Below are 15,742 nucleotides of genomic sequence, written 5' to 3'. Positions count from 1 at the left end.
ATCAGAGTAACAGTAAATGCGCTCCCAGGAAATAACAAGGATTTTAATAGGCCACATGCAAGGGCAATAAGGTGGACTCGTAATCTGCTATTTAGTTCCCCAATTGCACATTATGGTGTCCCATATGAATTTTTAATTAGTAGCTGACAAATGTTAAGAGGCCCTTTAGTAGTGGCAGTGCTTCATTTGTGCTTGTTGTTTCCAGTGCTGAGCACCAGAACTTATTTTTCAGGGACGGCGCTTATTCTTCTGTCTCAAGCATGTATGGCGAGCAAAAGACACATATGGGAAAGACGGAGGAAGAGAAAAACGTAAAAGCGTCACAAAGGGAGAAAGCAGAAAGCTGCAGGTGTGAGCTGAAGGGGCAAGGAGTGGTTTTAAATGAATTAAAGGGGCCCGAGATGGCTTCAGGATTACGCTGCCTCAGTATTATGTGCTCGCACATTTAAATGCAGCAGCTGCAAGTTTAAGAGGAGGGCTTTGGGCACCGGCACATCTTTATTTCCAAATTAAGCACTGAGTAGTGGTATATTGCCTGCACAATTTACAAAAGGAAACATTATGAAGTTCAACAACAATGCTCTTTGCAGCCACTTCTGACTGGTATCTTACACTTACACTGTAGCAATGTTGTTACACACGGATGATCACTGATTTAACTGGAACTTCTTGATGGACCACTCAAACAATGACACAGACAGGTTGGGTAATTTAGCAGTCGCCTCCAACACAACATTGTGCGTGCGCTTTTCAGAATTAGACACTATTCTTTTACTATTAGTTACGGAATATGTACCCTACCACTATTTGTTATTTGATATTCTATTATCAAACTGTTCATTGTATGGCACTGTGAAACCCTTGGGTCATGTTTGCGCTTTATTAAAATCTCTAATTAAAATAAAATAAATATTAAAACAAATAAGCTATTGGGAGTAGACATTTTCTTAACATAAATAACACTTTTTTCAGTGTGAATCTACTTCTATGTTGGCATTTTGCATATATCTTTTTGCTTGCGTGTACTCCTACTGTTTTTGGAAAAGCAACACATATTTTGCATCTGTATGCAACAAAATCAACATTCACAAAAGGTAAATTGTTGACAGATATCAGGGTCGTCCTCAAGGGATGTTATCTGAGTGGGGCCATAGCCTAAGAACAAGAGGAGCACGGTGCAGCCCACGAACGACTATAAAGTCCACGTATAAGGTTGCATGGGTCCTTGGAGTCAGGATAATCGTAGGAAAACCACACACTATGTGTTACAAGCACACCCTTGAGTATCTAAAGAGAGCTTGTAGCTTGAATCTGTTGCAAGCAGTGGTCGAAGTGGGTGGGATCTGAGGGCACGATGTGTTACGAACAACAGTTTCCCTACTTTTTGTGAAAAGACAGTTGTCAAGGAATGGTTAATTCTGACAGTTGAAATACTTCAGCTGAAGTTTAAGGCGGGGACTCTCCTGTGCTGTGAAACTGAGGGAGGAACATACAGCTAAACAAGCCTTCTTGTGAGACTGCCTGATTGCGTGAAAGAAATGCCAATGCGTACAAATTGTTAATCTGTAAATCTAAAGCGTGGTTGGAAGCCAATATTGGCCTTAATTGATGGCATCACTTGACACTTCCCTTTTGACAAAGATTCAGGGCCTGATTTAGAACTGATTTAGGCAGAGGGGTGACTCTGCCATAAATCTTGTCCACCAAAATCTAAATCCCATTCTATCCTAGGGGATTTAGATTGTGGTAGAAAGGATATCCATCACTGTTGTGAAAGAGTAACCTGTCTGCCGAGTTCTAAATTAGGCCCTGATTCTTTTTGAGTGGTATTGCAAGGGAGTTACAAGCTGATCTGTGAAGTGTGTGCTTTTAAAGGACAGTTATAAAATAAATTGCAGTAGGTACAATTTTGATATTGCTAAAATCTATGTCTTGGAAGTTCTTTTTTATCTTCAACCTTTTTAGTGCATTTTGTAGCAGCTTATCTTATACTGTTTGTCATGCAAATTTAAAATAATTACATATATTCACACTGCTTTCTGCCACAGACTGGGACCTCTAAGCACTAAACATAACAAGCCACTCTTCTCCATTGCACCAACCAGGGTTCATTTCTGTGGTTCTCTGGGTACAGACACAGCCCTTTGCAGCGCTTTAACTAATAGAGGTTTCATAATGTGCGATACTGCGTTTCCCACGGATTAATGTAACTTCAGTTTGTTGTTCATTTGACCTGTGTCTTATTTTATATGTAGTTTACTGAAGGCGAAAGACCGAAAAAAGATACACATTTTATTTTTTTAGCCACGCCTTTGACCCTGCATCCGTGATCATTCACCCTGCTCCCACAACACACACCATCACACAGTTTCCATACTTTTTTTTAATGTACTTCGACCACTGGTTGCAAACTGACCAATACACAGCCTACTCCCCACTGTTTGAGACGGGTAGATAGGATGCTCCCGAACCCACCTCACAGCTATCACACCCAGCACTGTAAACAAACCAAACATAGTCTGCATATGCAGGGTAACTCTTAAACCCTTCTCAACCTTCTCAAAGGTCTGCTGAAAATCTATTTTTAATTTTAAACTATGACAGGACCATCTGTTTGTGGATCTTTTGACTTTCTGCACTGTTTTAACAGATTTGCATATATACCACAATCATGATGGCTGAATTGGCCTGCAGGTCTGATCGACCCTTGGTGAGCAAGTAATCAAAGGGGGCATTTGACTGAGTGCTTGTGAGCAAAAACTGCTCTTGAAAGGCCCATTGACTCTCCTCACCAGTTCATCAAACTAGTACAAAGACTGATTGCCACTGAGCACACTTAGCTACCTTTGCATCTTGCCTGAACCACTGAAGCCATATTGGACTTCTTAAGGAAACCATGCACCACCACCATCAAAAGTGTTTTTCCAAACTATGTACAATTTGCTCCTCCCCTACTCTCCCCAAGCCCTCTGCCCTAATTCCTGGACCTGCTAATTTCAAGTCAATATAGAAAATTGTGTTTTCTGGCAGAGAGTGGTTCAGTCTCTCCTTTAGCTAACCAGATGGCCCAGAAGTAAAAAGCTCTTTGAGGCCCAAGAAGTGTCACTTATAAGAAAATGTTGATTTCGTGATAAAGTACGTTCCCCGTTATGAACGCCTTATTTTTTTCCTATATTGTCTCTTCCTATTTATGCATTTCTTTCTCCGCACATTGTTTTCGGAATGCAGTCCGAGTGTGTTGTTTAACTATGTCTCTTCCTCAGTCCAGAGGCGCTGGTACACTGCAGAGGGGTGCGGTTCTATTCGTAATGGATCTCGGCATGGGCCAGTTACCAGCACGGTCTGGTAATGTCAGCAGCGAGGCGCCACTCCGGGCACATTCACAAAGCCAGGAATTCGAAGCAGCTTCAAGTAAGCATTGCACACTTCAGCTGCTGCCTTCAGCTGCAGAGACAGATATAGTATCTCTCCCTGGACCAGTAAAATCAAATATCGTGACCGCCTTAAGGAGACAGCAGTCAGTTAAACACAGAAGCACAGCAAGCCTCCTTACAAAATATGCCCTCTTTTGTGAAACATGAAACTCGAGGAGAAGAGTTGATTGGTGGCCCGGTCAGAGAACCTTAATTAGAAAGAATTTCAGGGACGAGAGTGTGGAGGGCATATCATATTACACTCCTCTATCTCCATACACTTCTGCTCCTGCCACTTTTGCTGGCCTCCACACTCTCAATGACACACACTTCCTGTGCCCTCTGCACAGTCACTTCGGCCCTTCTATATATACACACACGCACACACACTGCTCCTCTGCTTACACACTTGTCTTCTCTGTTCCCTGTGTCTTGTACTCACACATTGGCCCCTCTGGCCGTTCTACTAAAACCATGCTCACTTTGCTCCCTTCTTTCACACACTCCTCTCTGCCTGCCCCCCTCTGAACACACTCACCGACCTCTCTCCTCATTGACGCTTCTCCCTCACACTGTTCCCTTAGCACCCTGCATTCTCTGGTCATGCACTTTATGGCTGCTCTCTGCCCCTTCTGCTCCTATACTGCCCTCTTTGCGCTCTACCTTCTCTGCATGCGCACTGCCCTCTCTGACCCTTCTGCTCACGACTGCCCTTCTGCATCCTGGAAGCTCAGCTAAAAATCCGTTTCTCTGCTCTGTCCTATCTGCTTACACACTGCCTCTGCAAATGAGTTGAAATACTGCTGTGAAGCCAGGAGGGGACAGCTGTGAAGACAGGAGGGGATGTGGGGGCGGGGAACAACTGTGACCATGTGCTGTTGCTTAACAGAATGCTTGTAAGCACATTATACAAGTGACATCACCTCTTGAAAGGGGTAAAAGTGGTAAAAAACCAACTTTATAGAGATCTTGGTTGTTCTTCCCAAATAATCTCTTTAGGAGTTAAGTAGCAAATGGTGCATTTAGAAAGCATATTCCAGTAACATTGGGCATATGTTTATAGGGTTTAAATACATTTTGCGGGGTGGCAGAAGCACAAACAAAAAAGGAAGCCATTACTTGCAGCCAGCAACTGCTGCTAAATCCACAAAATGTTTACCCTAGTGTTGCACACCTCTGTGCAGCAGAAATAGTGTGCATGCAAACACTAAGGGCAGTCAGGGCTCGCTGACCTGTAAAGAGGTGGGATGGGTGCAGCGCGTGCAAAAGGGGGGGGGAGGGGTGGGGGGCAACATTTAATGAAAAAATGAAATAAAATAAAAACTAACCTCCTCTGTTGCTGCGCCGCGCCTCTCTCCCTCGTCGTCGCTGCAGACAGGCACAGGCTGCTCAGAGTAGCGTCAAGATTGGCTGGGAGCACCCTGGCTGGGAGCCTGTGCAGGCTCTATCCAGCCCGGCAACACAGTGCCGTGCTGAAGGGAGCCTATTGCGCATGTTTGTTTGACCGTCCAAAGACTGTTGCGCCGCGGCCTACCGCGGCATGCACGGAGAAACCGAGTCGGGACGCTGGCTGGGAGGTGACGCTCCTCCGCCCTAAAGGAGGCGCTTCCCCTGACTAAGGGTCATCAGACTGAAAATGTCCTGGTCTTTTGCTACTGTAAAATCAGACTGCCCAGTTCAAGGTAAGACATCTTAAAGTTTAGATCTGTGCTTAATAAAGGAAGACACATCATGAATGGACTACCTGTTTCTTCAAAGCTAGCCAGTCCGTATGATTGCCCTTAGCAGCTGCAATGGCCCTGTCACCAAACAGGAGTGGGTGGCCAGAGTCATTAAATGGACTCAGGTGTTTTCCTTCTATGAGGAATGGAAGTGTGTACCTGTCCACCTCTGATGGCCAAATTACTGCCTGTTGGAACTCAGTGTATGTAATGGGTGACCACCTCACTCTATGTCATTAGGAACACAGGTTCTAGTCCTACAGTTCTTACCTACAAATCACCTCTGCCTGGTGTGCCAGTTTAAAGAGTTCAGTGAAAGCAAACCACTTCTACAGCACACAGAGCATATTGGGATGAAACACAGATACCCATAACTGGAAACTGTGCCCCTAATTACCTGCCATGAGGAGGTCACTTAATGCCTGGGCCACTGGAATTATACAACAGGGGACGAACAAATTATGTGGCAGGGTTTACTAAATTATGCTGTATTGAAAGGCAAATTCAGTAGCTCTATGTGGCACATTTATGACAGTTGTACAGCTTTATTTTATTTTATTTACAGGTTAACACTGTTTGGGCAAATGTTCTACCTTATTAGAAACATTTTAACACTCAAATTCAACAATACGAAATGGAAAGGTGACCAGTCACCTTTTGAGAAGGGCCTGCATTGTAGGGCAACACGCGCAGCTTCGTTTTTAGTAACTTTTGATCTGTTTGAGCTATAAACAATTTTTTGGCAAAATCTGTAAGTTATGCAGCAGATAACAGATTATGGGAAATCTGTAACTATGCGAAAAATATAGCTGTTGCAGAATCACATAATATGTGTGGCTTTGCCTTAGGTATCTACGGCCCGGAGGAAAAAGAGTACAAGACATTAGGGCCCATATTTATACTTTTTTTGCACCATGTTTGCGTCATTTTTTGACGCAAAAGCGGTGCAAACTTACAAAATACAATTAAATTTTGTAAATTGCGCTGCTTTTGCACCAAAAAATTATGCAAATGTGGCGCAAAAAAAGTATAAATATGGGCCTAAGTCCTGCAGATTCAGTTTAAACTGTTGTTGTAGTAAACCTGCTCAGACTGTGAAGTCTCGCACAAGTCTCTGTGCCTCACTAAGGGTAAGGTATAGAGTGGCAGGGAGATATTTCTAAGTATACTTGTGTCTCCTGATCTCTTCATTTTACACCCACGCCCCTTTTCATCAAAAACAATGTGGGTGGAGCATGGATCCCAATCCACTAAAATGCCAGGGGTAGCGTAATTGACTTCACATGCTATTTGACCTTTACTTTCATTCACGTGCACATGCTTACACATACACATTCACACACTCCTGGTCACATAAACACACTCTTACCCGCAAGCATGCATATAGAGTGATGTAACAAAGGCCCCCACAGCCCTCGTGGTGCCAAGGGATGGGGGGCTGAGCCCCAGGGGGCACCCTCAGCACCGTACTCAGGAATGAGAGCTCCTGAGTGAGTCCAGAGGGGAGCCTCCATGTACTTTGCAGGGGGCCCCTCAAAGCTTTGTCACAGCAGTGCGCATACAACATAAATTAAAAATAAATTACTTATCTCAGCTGCCAGGTAGGGACATATTCCAGTTAAGTGTACTCCATTTTTGTTACAAAAATAGTGAATAACATCATTCGCTATTTGTGTTGTAAAAACTTTGACATAAAACCAGGAAAGTGGAACCCCAACCGATGTCCATTTGGACGATCAACCCCTGTGTTCCAGGCACTGATTTTGCCACCTCTGAGGCCAGGGGTTGCAAAGGCAGTGCCAGGGGTCGCTAGTAGCAAGACAGGGGTCGCAGATGTGACCCCTGGCGACCCCCTAAATGACATCTATGGGGCGGAGTAGGAGAGTAGGTTGAGAAGAGGTGCAGCAGAGGGCGTAAAAAAACCAATATAAAAACCCCTGTGGTGTTAGTAAACCAGAGCATGCGGTATCAGACTGCATATTGCCAGACACCACACGGGCTGTTAAGGGGGTTATCTTGAGTAGACAGAAGATACCAACATTAAAAAAAAAAGTGCTTTGCATAGCTAATACTCATGAATCATTTTTTATTAGACCCCATTTGACCATGAGAAATGGAAAGGAGTCCTGAAACACGTGTTAGCAAGGGCATTTTTATGACATCAGGACTAACTCACTGAGTGCATTGATCTGTAAAATAAGAAACTAGGGACCTTATTTTTGACCCAGTATGTGTCGTGTTTTCACCACACAACGTGGTACATGTGTGATGCCCTCCGTGGCTTCATAAATATTGAGTAATGTAACGCAGTGCAAATCGCTGTGTTGCATTACTCTGCACCAGGGAGGCGTTGCCATGGGTGTTGCATGGGTGTTCCCAGGCAACATCCATTGATTTTGATGCATTCCCAGATTTACCCGAACTGGTAGACCTGTGAATGTGCAAAAAACCTATGCCACCCAAGGTGAGGCGTAACAAGGAGAAATATCCGTATTTCTCCTCTAAGTGTGCTGCATTTTGTTGCACACATAGAAAGAGGAAAAAGCTTCAGGCAAATGTTTTTGAGATTCCTTCCTGCACAAAAATAATCTTGCACGCAACACAGGCACTCTTGTACCATGGAGCAACAATGCACCATAGTTTTTTTAAAATACGGCACATTCCAGCCCTTTCCCTGTCACTCAGTGCAGCGCAGCAAGGTGCGCTGCACTGTGTCACTATCCCAATAAGTAGCCTCTAATTATGATGAGAATGTAATGCAAGATTCTTTGAGGTATTATTCTGAGGAGGGGGATACATTAATACATCATACATTTGGCTATTTGGGTGCGTTTGGGAAGTCTTTTGAAAAACGGATTGATTGCAAATATTAAAACAGTTTAAGTACATTACAAGGTGTACTCGTAAAAAATCAAAAGCTACACCTGAATGATTCTTTATTCTCTTTTATTGCAGACCTAAAATTGTATGATGTACTTTGTTCTTTGAATCAGTATTTTGATTTACATTCTCTAATCTTCTGATTGATTATCATGATGGTATGATCTCATAAGCTTCTTTTTCTTTTCACCATTGAAGTTTTAGAGCACGATATTGCGCATGAGCACGTTCTACTTTATTTATTTTGAGCAATCAAACCTAAATTTAGGTGTAATTGCCAGCACCGCTTTTCAATTCTTTCGAAGATCTTTAACTTACGATAACCTAGTATCATAGTGGTATGGTAACCAATTCACTGAATGTGATAGGATAGCCAGGATTTTTGCAACCTTTTGGTGCCTTTTTCCCTCTCGTTCTACTAAACTTAATTTTGTTAAATCAGACTTTTCAGGTGGAGTGTTCCTTCCCTTTTTGTCTTGCACACAAGACAATTGAATCAGAACTCAGCATGCTTTTCACTTATTGGTGCTTTTGACTCTTTATCTTTAGTTCTAGTATGTTCGTCTGTAACTTGATTGCCTTATGTTTGATCATTTATAGCCTTGAGAAAGCCCTAGGCAGATGCACCACAGAGGGCGAAACACGTGTCGGCTGTACTCGTTTGGCTGTATCTATTTTGAAATAATTGAATAAATGATTCAACTTCAAAGACAGTTTTGCAAGCTTTCACTTCAGTTAATTTGGATATTATAATAAAATTATAAGTGGAGTCTCTCTCTTAATTATTCTGGATTTCTCAATACAAGGGAGTTTTTGGTCCATACCCTCAGTTTGAGTCCCCACCACCCAAAGGGCATTCACACAGGAAGTAATTTCTGGGCCATCGCTCTCTTTGTTTCTACATTACAAGGTGCACTGATTTCCACAACTTTATGAAATGCAGCTTATTATCACCATTGACGGATTACCTCTCTCTAGAAAACCGTGCAATCCTGAATGTTTAGTTTGATGATAATAACTCAATGAACAAAATCCATACTTAGAGTTGCCAAAAACGTATATAATACGCTCCTACTGAATATATGTATTGATATCTAAAATACTGCAATAGCAAAAATACATTCCAATACTGGAGGCAAATCATTTAATGAAATGCTGTGTACAGCAACCTTAAAAAATGTGAGAGAGACCGGAAAGCTTAGTAGAGAAAAAAAATATATATATATGCGTTAGCAGAAGGTTAAATATTAGTCTATTGCAGAATAGTAAATGTCGATGGGGCTCACTCACTATATCTAGGAAGCACATAATTCAAGTCACTCAAATATCACTAAGAACATTAGATTTGATTGACAGATACTAATGAATTGCTGTTTATAATCTGGGTGGATATTACACACTTACACTCAGTGTTCTGACCCAAACAGCATCTCACGCACCCTTCCAAACACAAACAAGAGCGGGGGAACAATTTTGTTTATAGTTTGTGAGGGCACAAACGTAATTTCTCTTCACTATTTGCATGTGCTCTCCCATGGAAAAAAATCTAAGGGCACTCTATAACTGTATCTGTTAATTCTATGTCAAGTTGAGAAGGCCATCTTTATAACACAACTCACCTTTTGCTATAACAATAATGGCCTACAATGTGGGGAAAGGAAGGTCGATGGAAGTGACCTTTGACAACATACCCTAAGGGCAATAGTATTACCCTTTCGTATTACACTATCGTGTTGATAGTTTTGCAGTGGTTTCCTTCCAGCCGTTAAAAGTTCTTCATCAGCAAATTTCAATTCATGTCAATTCAGACGTTCCTCTCCCTGAGGTATTTTTGCTGTTGTGATGGCTCTTACCTCCAACAAAGACATAGCCACTGAACTGGTCGTAGAACTCCCCCATGATCACACGCAGCGTGTAGAGGCCCTCATCCTCCTTGTTGAGGTGATTAAGTGTGAGTGTTGCACGCTCTCCGCTCCAGTGCATCTGAGCCCACTTCGATGGCGAGAGAAGAACTCCTGAAAATGAGAAGAGAAGTGCACACTGAGTGTCGGTGTCACAGTCCTAAAAATTGAGTACTTGGCACTACCGACTTTGCATTATTTTGGGATTGGAGGAGAATATTACATGGTGACAGTAGATGCAGGATCTTACGGAACGTATTCTTTACCATACAATGTCTTCAAGTCATGGAATTGTTTTTGGTGAGTGAGCTACCACAAATCTAACAATAGAATTGAACTGAATAGGTAATATTTGCATAAAAAGATGGATGGACGAAGTTTAACTCTGCATTGCGTACAAATGCAAGAAAATGTACAAGTCCCTAATTCACAAAAGAGGCCGCACATTTTTCAATGGCAGGCAGCCTATTCATCAATACTGAGGAGCCAACCTTGGTCACTTAGGTCCATATTTATGGACTTTATGGTGCAGGGCAGTGTAGAAAGTCACCTTGCTGTGCTGCCCTGCGTCACAGGGAAAGGGCAGGCACATGCCGTATTTATCCAATACAGCACATTCCTATCCTTTCCCCCTGCGCTGGCACCCTTTCGACATCCTAGCGCCAATGCAGACACTCTTGCACTATGGTGCAAGGGTGCCTTTGTTGCATTCAGGATGTTTTTGTGCAGGTAGAGACACCTTCCTAAGCAAAAACAATCCAGAGAGTTTTTTTTTCCTCTTTTTATGTGTTCTGCATTCTAGCACACATAGAAGAAAAAACGAGGAGAAATAAAGATACTTCTCACTGCTACGCCTCTCCTGGAGAGGCGTATCTTTTTGGTGCATTCCAATGTTTGCAAATTCTTGTAAATCTGGAAATGCATCAAAATCCATGGATGTTGAGTGAGAACACCCACGCAACAGCCATGGAAATGCCTTCCTGGCGCAGAGTAATGTAATGCAGCAATTGTGCTGTGTTACATTACTTGAGATTTATGAAGCCCCGCACAGCCACGCAAGGTGGCCTTGCATGGCTTCATAAATCTCACTTAAGATTTGCGCCGCTCCTGCATCACATTGCCTGGTGCAAGAGTGACGCACACCAGGCCATAAATATGGCCCTTACTTCTAAAGTATTCTTCTGCTGCCTTGCTGCATGCTTTGCTGGGTCATTTAAATGAAGAGCAAAATCCTAGTTTCTGGACCCGAAGATTCTACAGCTATAATACACACACAGCCTGACCCTTGGTAATTCTTACTGAGCTGACACCTGCAATCTTGTTATTCAGTTACTACATTTATTGCTACATCCGTGAAGATGGCAGCAGCACATGCCAAATGAGTAAATGTTTCCAAAGTTGAGCTAGGGTGAAGGGGTGACCTGGGCAGTTGTGGTTCATCCCTATCTGCCCAAGACATGCTCAGCAAACGAAACCCATTGGTGTAGGATTGTGATTTTTTTAAATTAATGTTAATCTTTTTCAGAAATCCATGTATACAACAAGATTAATAAACGTATCTCCCATTGTTTGCAGATTCCCAGATTGGTGTACTACTAAAGGTATATGCTTCTTGGTGTCGAAGTTTTTGCTTTGTATCTGATTTGTTCCTCATCTCTCAGAAGGCAAATAATCAGTATTAAACTGCTCTAATGACATATGCTACATGAGTTCCAATGATGTGCGGTCACTGTTGCAGTATTAGTATTAGTTAGCAAGATAAGGGGTAAGTTTGGGCTTGTTATAAAAATCTCCCTCTTCGACTAGTAGGATTGGAAAGGGAAGCAAATGACATCATGATGCTGAATTGGCCTATTGCCAACCAATTTATAAAACAGTAAAAATACGTTTCTCTGGCTACTACATCAATTATCTAAGGTCTTCTGTTCCTAAGCGTCTGAGGTTTAGAGGCTTTATTTATTTTTCTTACTTCATACCAGCTCCAATTCTGGGGAAGTGTGCAAGGGGTTGGGTGGCTCGTTCTATAGGCTTCTTCAAAAGTTATACGAAATTAGCTGTTCCTTTTATGTCTGCAATATGGGTTCCTTCCAACCAAGCCCTGATCCTTTATGAACCTTGCTATTTGATTTATTCTTAGTTTATTTAGTTTCAGTTTTAAACTCGCTATCTTTGGTTACCATCTTAAAGTATCTGGCTCTTGTGGTAACATAGAGATGGGATCATCTAGGATATGAAATTCAGGCTTAAGTCAAGGAATGAATTAATGCCAAGTGCCTAGCAAAATATGTAAGTAATGTCATAGATAATACGATCCAGCAGGCTCAGGCAGAGATGGATGCCCAAGAGAGTCAGCCAGACTTTTAAATATATGATGAATAGGAAAATAGCAGGTTTTTACTGTAGGAGGTGAGACTTGGAGATAGGTGAAAAGCAACTGTAAGCAAGATCCAAGCTGCTTGGTCTGCGCAAGAGAAGTTGGAAATAAAGTTTTACACTTCTTTGCATGGAGGGTTGCTTCGGTAGTGTAGAAGTCTTGGCTCACATTGAGTCTTGGCCCTCTGAACACGTACAATTTATCAACTAGATAAGACGGTTGCTGAAAGTCGCAGGCTTTATACTTTTTTAGGATGGAACAAAGTTTAAACTTGAAATACAAAACTTAAACATTTTAGTGAATTAGGAGTATGAAGTTGGGGAGCCGATATGGTCTTATTGCCTTCTTCTGAAAACATGGCTGTTTCCTGGGGCAAGAGTGTGGTGGTAGCCACTTTTAAGGTTTCAAAAGATGAGAAACCGGGTGCCAGTCTGCAGGGAAGTGAGCCTTTTATGATTATGGCTACCCAATGCTATTTTTGACATCCTGTCAGATCCGAATATTTTGTATCCTTTGGCCAAAAGGGAGAGAACAATCGTTTATGAAAAGTCGCTCAGCCAAGGATCTGTTGACTGCATTAAATGGGCCTTGTGAGGAGATTTTGAGGCTGATTGACATAACATTGTGTACGATTCCTAAAGGATACTAATGTGTGCATAGGGTGTAAGGTCACCTTGTCTTGCATGTGCCTGCAGGAATGCAGTCTTTGGTTAAGTGTGTGCCCTGGGTAGAATACTGTTGAATACCACCATTAGTTGCTTTTCAGATTTGCATGTTCAAAATAGTACATCGTAGACAAAAGTAAGAATGTTAGAACCTTATTAATTTTGCATCCGGGTTTCTAATTAGCAGAAACATGGCTGACCATCTATTATCGAGCCTACAATCAATCAAATGCAATTTGGGTGAAATTTAGGGTGTGCAGTAGGGGGGAGTGTTCCATCGTTTTGATAGTGTGCAGCGCCCTCTCTTACTTCAGTATGTCATCACTAAATGCCTGGGTATACAACTACCACTGATACAAGCAACTCAATACATTAAGAGCATTTCTATATTACCTATCGGTGCTGTGAGGTGAAAACTGGAAATTGGGTCTCACTCTCTTAGTACCTGATGCTGTGTCAGCCTGAACTCTGTGACACCCATATATAAAGTATAACGGAAATTCTTCTGCACACCTATTTGAGGTTAATCTTATTTCATCTAAAGTGCTTCCATTTTGTCTACTTTGAAAAGACATACCCCACACTTCTTTCTGCAAGATAGGCAAAGACATTCTTGCACCACTACTCTTTATTGAATGGAATACAGCCCACTCCTCAATTGTGTCTATTAGCTTATTAAACGTTTTCACCAGCTCCTGTATGACACAATGGTAAAAGTCTCAGATTGGCCTGATTCTTTAGATCCATTCTTTTCAGTCTAATTTCACCCTGGTGCAGGTTTTGATTCTGTCAGATCTGAAATATCTGAGAACAACTCTCTAGAGTTAGTGTCAAGCTGTTCAACTGAAAAATAAACCTAATTTTCAGTGTATTAACATGCTCTACTAGTTACTACCATACTTACATCTGATGAATTCAGTGTATTTGTCACCTCAATTTCGTTCTATTGTTTTCACAGATGACTGAGGTGAATACTGTGTTATGATCGTCCTGACTACTTAAGGAAACCAATTTTACTTTTAAGGTTCATGTCCTCTCTTATCTGCACTTTAGAAGTGGGTTCAACATTTCTGGGACTTCTCTCGCCCACATTGCATGCAGCGCCCTCATTCTTTACTTTCTAATGGTCCTACCTGACTGTCATCTGTCATAGTCACAAAAGGGTGATAACTCAGTTACCTCAATGCTGTTTAGTATGAAATTCCAAAGGTCCACTTTGATAATGCAGGGCGGGGCAGGGTCCACCTCTCATGCTGCAGCACTCAAAGCAAGGAAAGTTGATTCACCAAAACACAGTTTATGTCTCAGAAATCCCGGGGCGTCTCTCTGGGTAGTCAAAGAGGCCCTGGGTACAGCTCTCAAAGTAAGAGCTACCCAGGGTCTTCCTGCCCAAAGGCATCATCAGGACCACACCTGGAGCTACTGGCCTCATCCCCTCCTCTCTTCAGACTGACTCTCCTTCACCTCAGTATTAGCTCCAGAATTCCAATGATGACATCACAGAAGGCTTCACTTCTGGCTGGCACTGGAACATTCTGTACAGCGCACCACATGCATACACATGCTATGCAGATAAACAAAAAGTGAAGATACTGGGGCGATGTTTCCTAGTCAGTAAACAAATGTCACTTTGACTCCTGTTCGTAGCTAAATGACACTGAAATACATTACACTGTACCAGCACCACTCTTGCAGAATGCAAGTGTTAGAGCAAAATGTATTAATTCAAATTTATTAATGAACGTTTATGTATTTTGAATAATGAATAATGTAGAAAAAGATTAATGTAGAAAAATAATGTGCATGTTTGAAAATGTGCACACGGAGAGCGATCACCAAGATTCACGACTGTACTAATAAAATAAATGGCATATATGAAATAGAGAAAAACGTATTGAAATAACGTAGTAGTATGTCATATTGAAAGATATAGCTTGTGTTCTGCATTATATTGTAGAGTTTAACTTAGCCAACGTCCGCCTAGTTTTGCCAGGCCTCGTGCAGAAGCTGAATATTAACGTTAAAATGAAAGATGCTGACAAATCAGACTAACCATGAACTGCTCATTGTTTAATAAAAATTGTTTAAATGAAACCGCTGCATGAACTGACAGACAGGAGACGATGGAAACCAGAATGTATCAATTACTGTGTAAAGCGTTCAAAGGTACTTTCCCACGACTTGAACAACAGAGACACTGACTGGAGAAGAAGATGCAACATTTTCGATACCTGACGAGCCAGATGATATTGACCAATCAACAATCGTTGAACTGTACAATATTAAAATTTATAGATTTGGAGTAAATAGGCAATTGGACAGGGTCATAACTGGTGATTAATTGTCCAATTAAGAATTGGGGGATAGTCTGGGCAACTTTGATATAATGCTGTGAGAAAGGGGGAAAACTTCAGAACAGATGAGATGCGACTACAGATGAGACGGATAGATAGAGATGCTGAGATTCTGTCACTGGGCTCAAGATCTTGAAAGTCTGATATGATGCTGATCAATTGATGACCTAAGGACGAAGACTGACTTGTTGCTGATCCATTTCGAGGACAGGTAGATATGACAATGGGACTGGATTACCTTTGTGCCTTTTATTTCTAGGTACCAACTGCGCTGTTTTAATAGATTTTCTTTTAGGTAGGCGTTTTCCAAATTCATGTTCTAAACTGTTTTCGCATGAAGTCCCACATGCTGATGCTAATCTGGGTTAGGTGAGGTTTCTACCTTATGACATTGACAAACACAAAGACAAATGATTGACAAACTGATTTGCTGA

The 15,742-nt window shown here is 41.8% G+C and overlaps 1 protein-coding gene across 3 annotated transcripts in view; it reads right to left on the bottom strand.

Moving 5' to 3' along the window:
* MYOM1 (myomesin 1) overlaps positions 1-15,742 on the bottom strand; it is a 650,420-nt gene that overhangs the window by 466,527 nt on the left and 168,151 nt on the right. For all 3 annotated transcript variants that reach the window (XM_069219961.1, XM_069219960.1, XM_069219962.1), the window contains one exon: positions 9,868-10,029. In XM_069219961.1, the coding sequence (XP_069076062.1) occupies positions 9,868-10,029 (162 nt within the window). The remainder of the gene's footprint in view (positions 1-9,867; positions 10,030-15,742) is intronic.

This window comes from Pleurodeles waltl, chromosome 2_2 (genome assembly GCF_031143425.1).
Source record: "Pleurodeles waltl isolate 20211129_DDA chromosome 2_2, aPleWal1.hap1.20221129, whole genome shotgun sequence".
Taxonomy (NCBI): domain Eukaryota; kingdom Metazoa; phylum Chordata; class Amphibia; order Caudata; family Salamandridae; genus Pleurodeles; species Pleurodeles waltl.
Note: the sequence above shows the minus strand (reverse complement) of the source record. Positions and strands in the feature narration are given on the sequence as shown.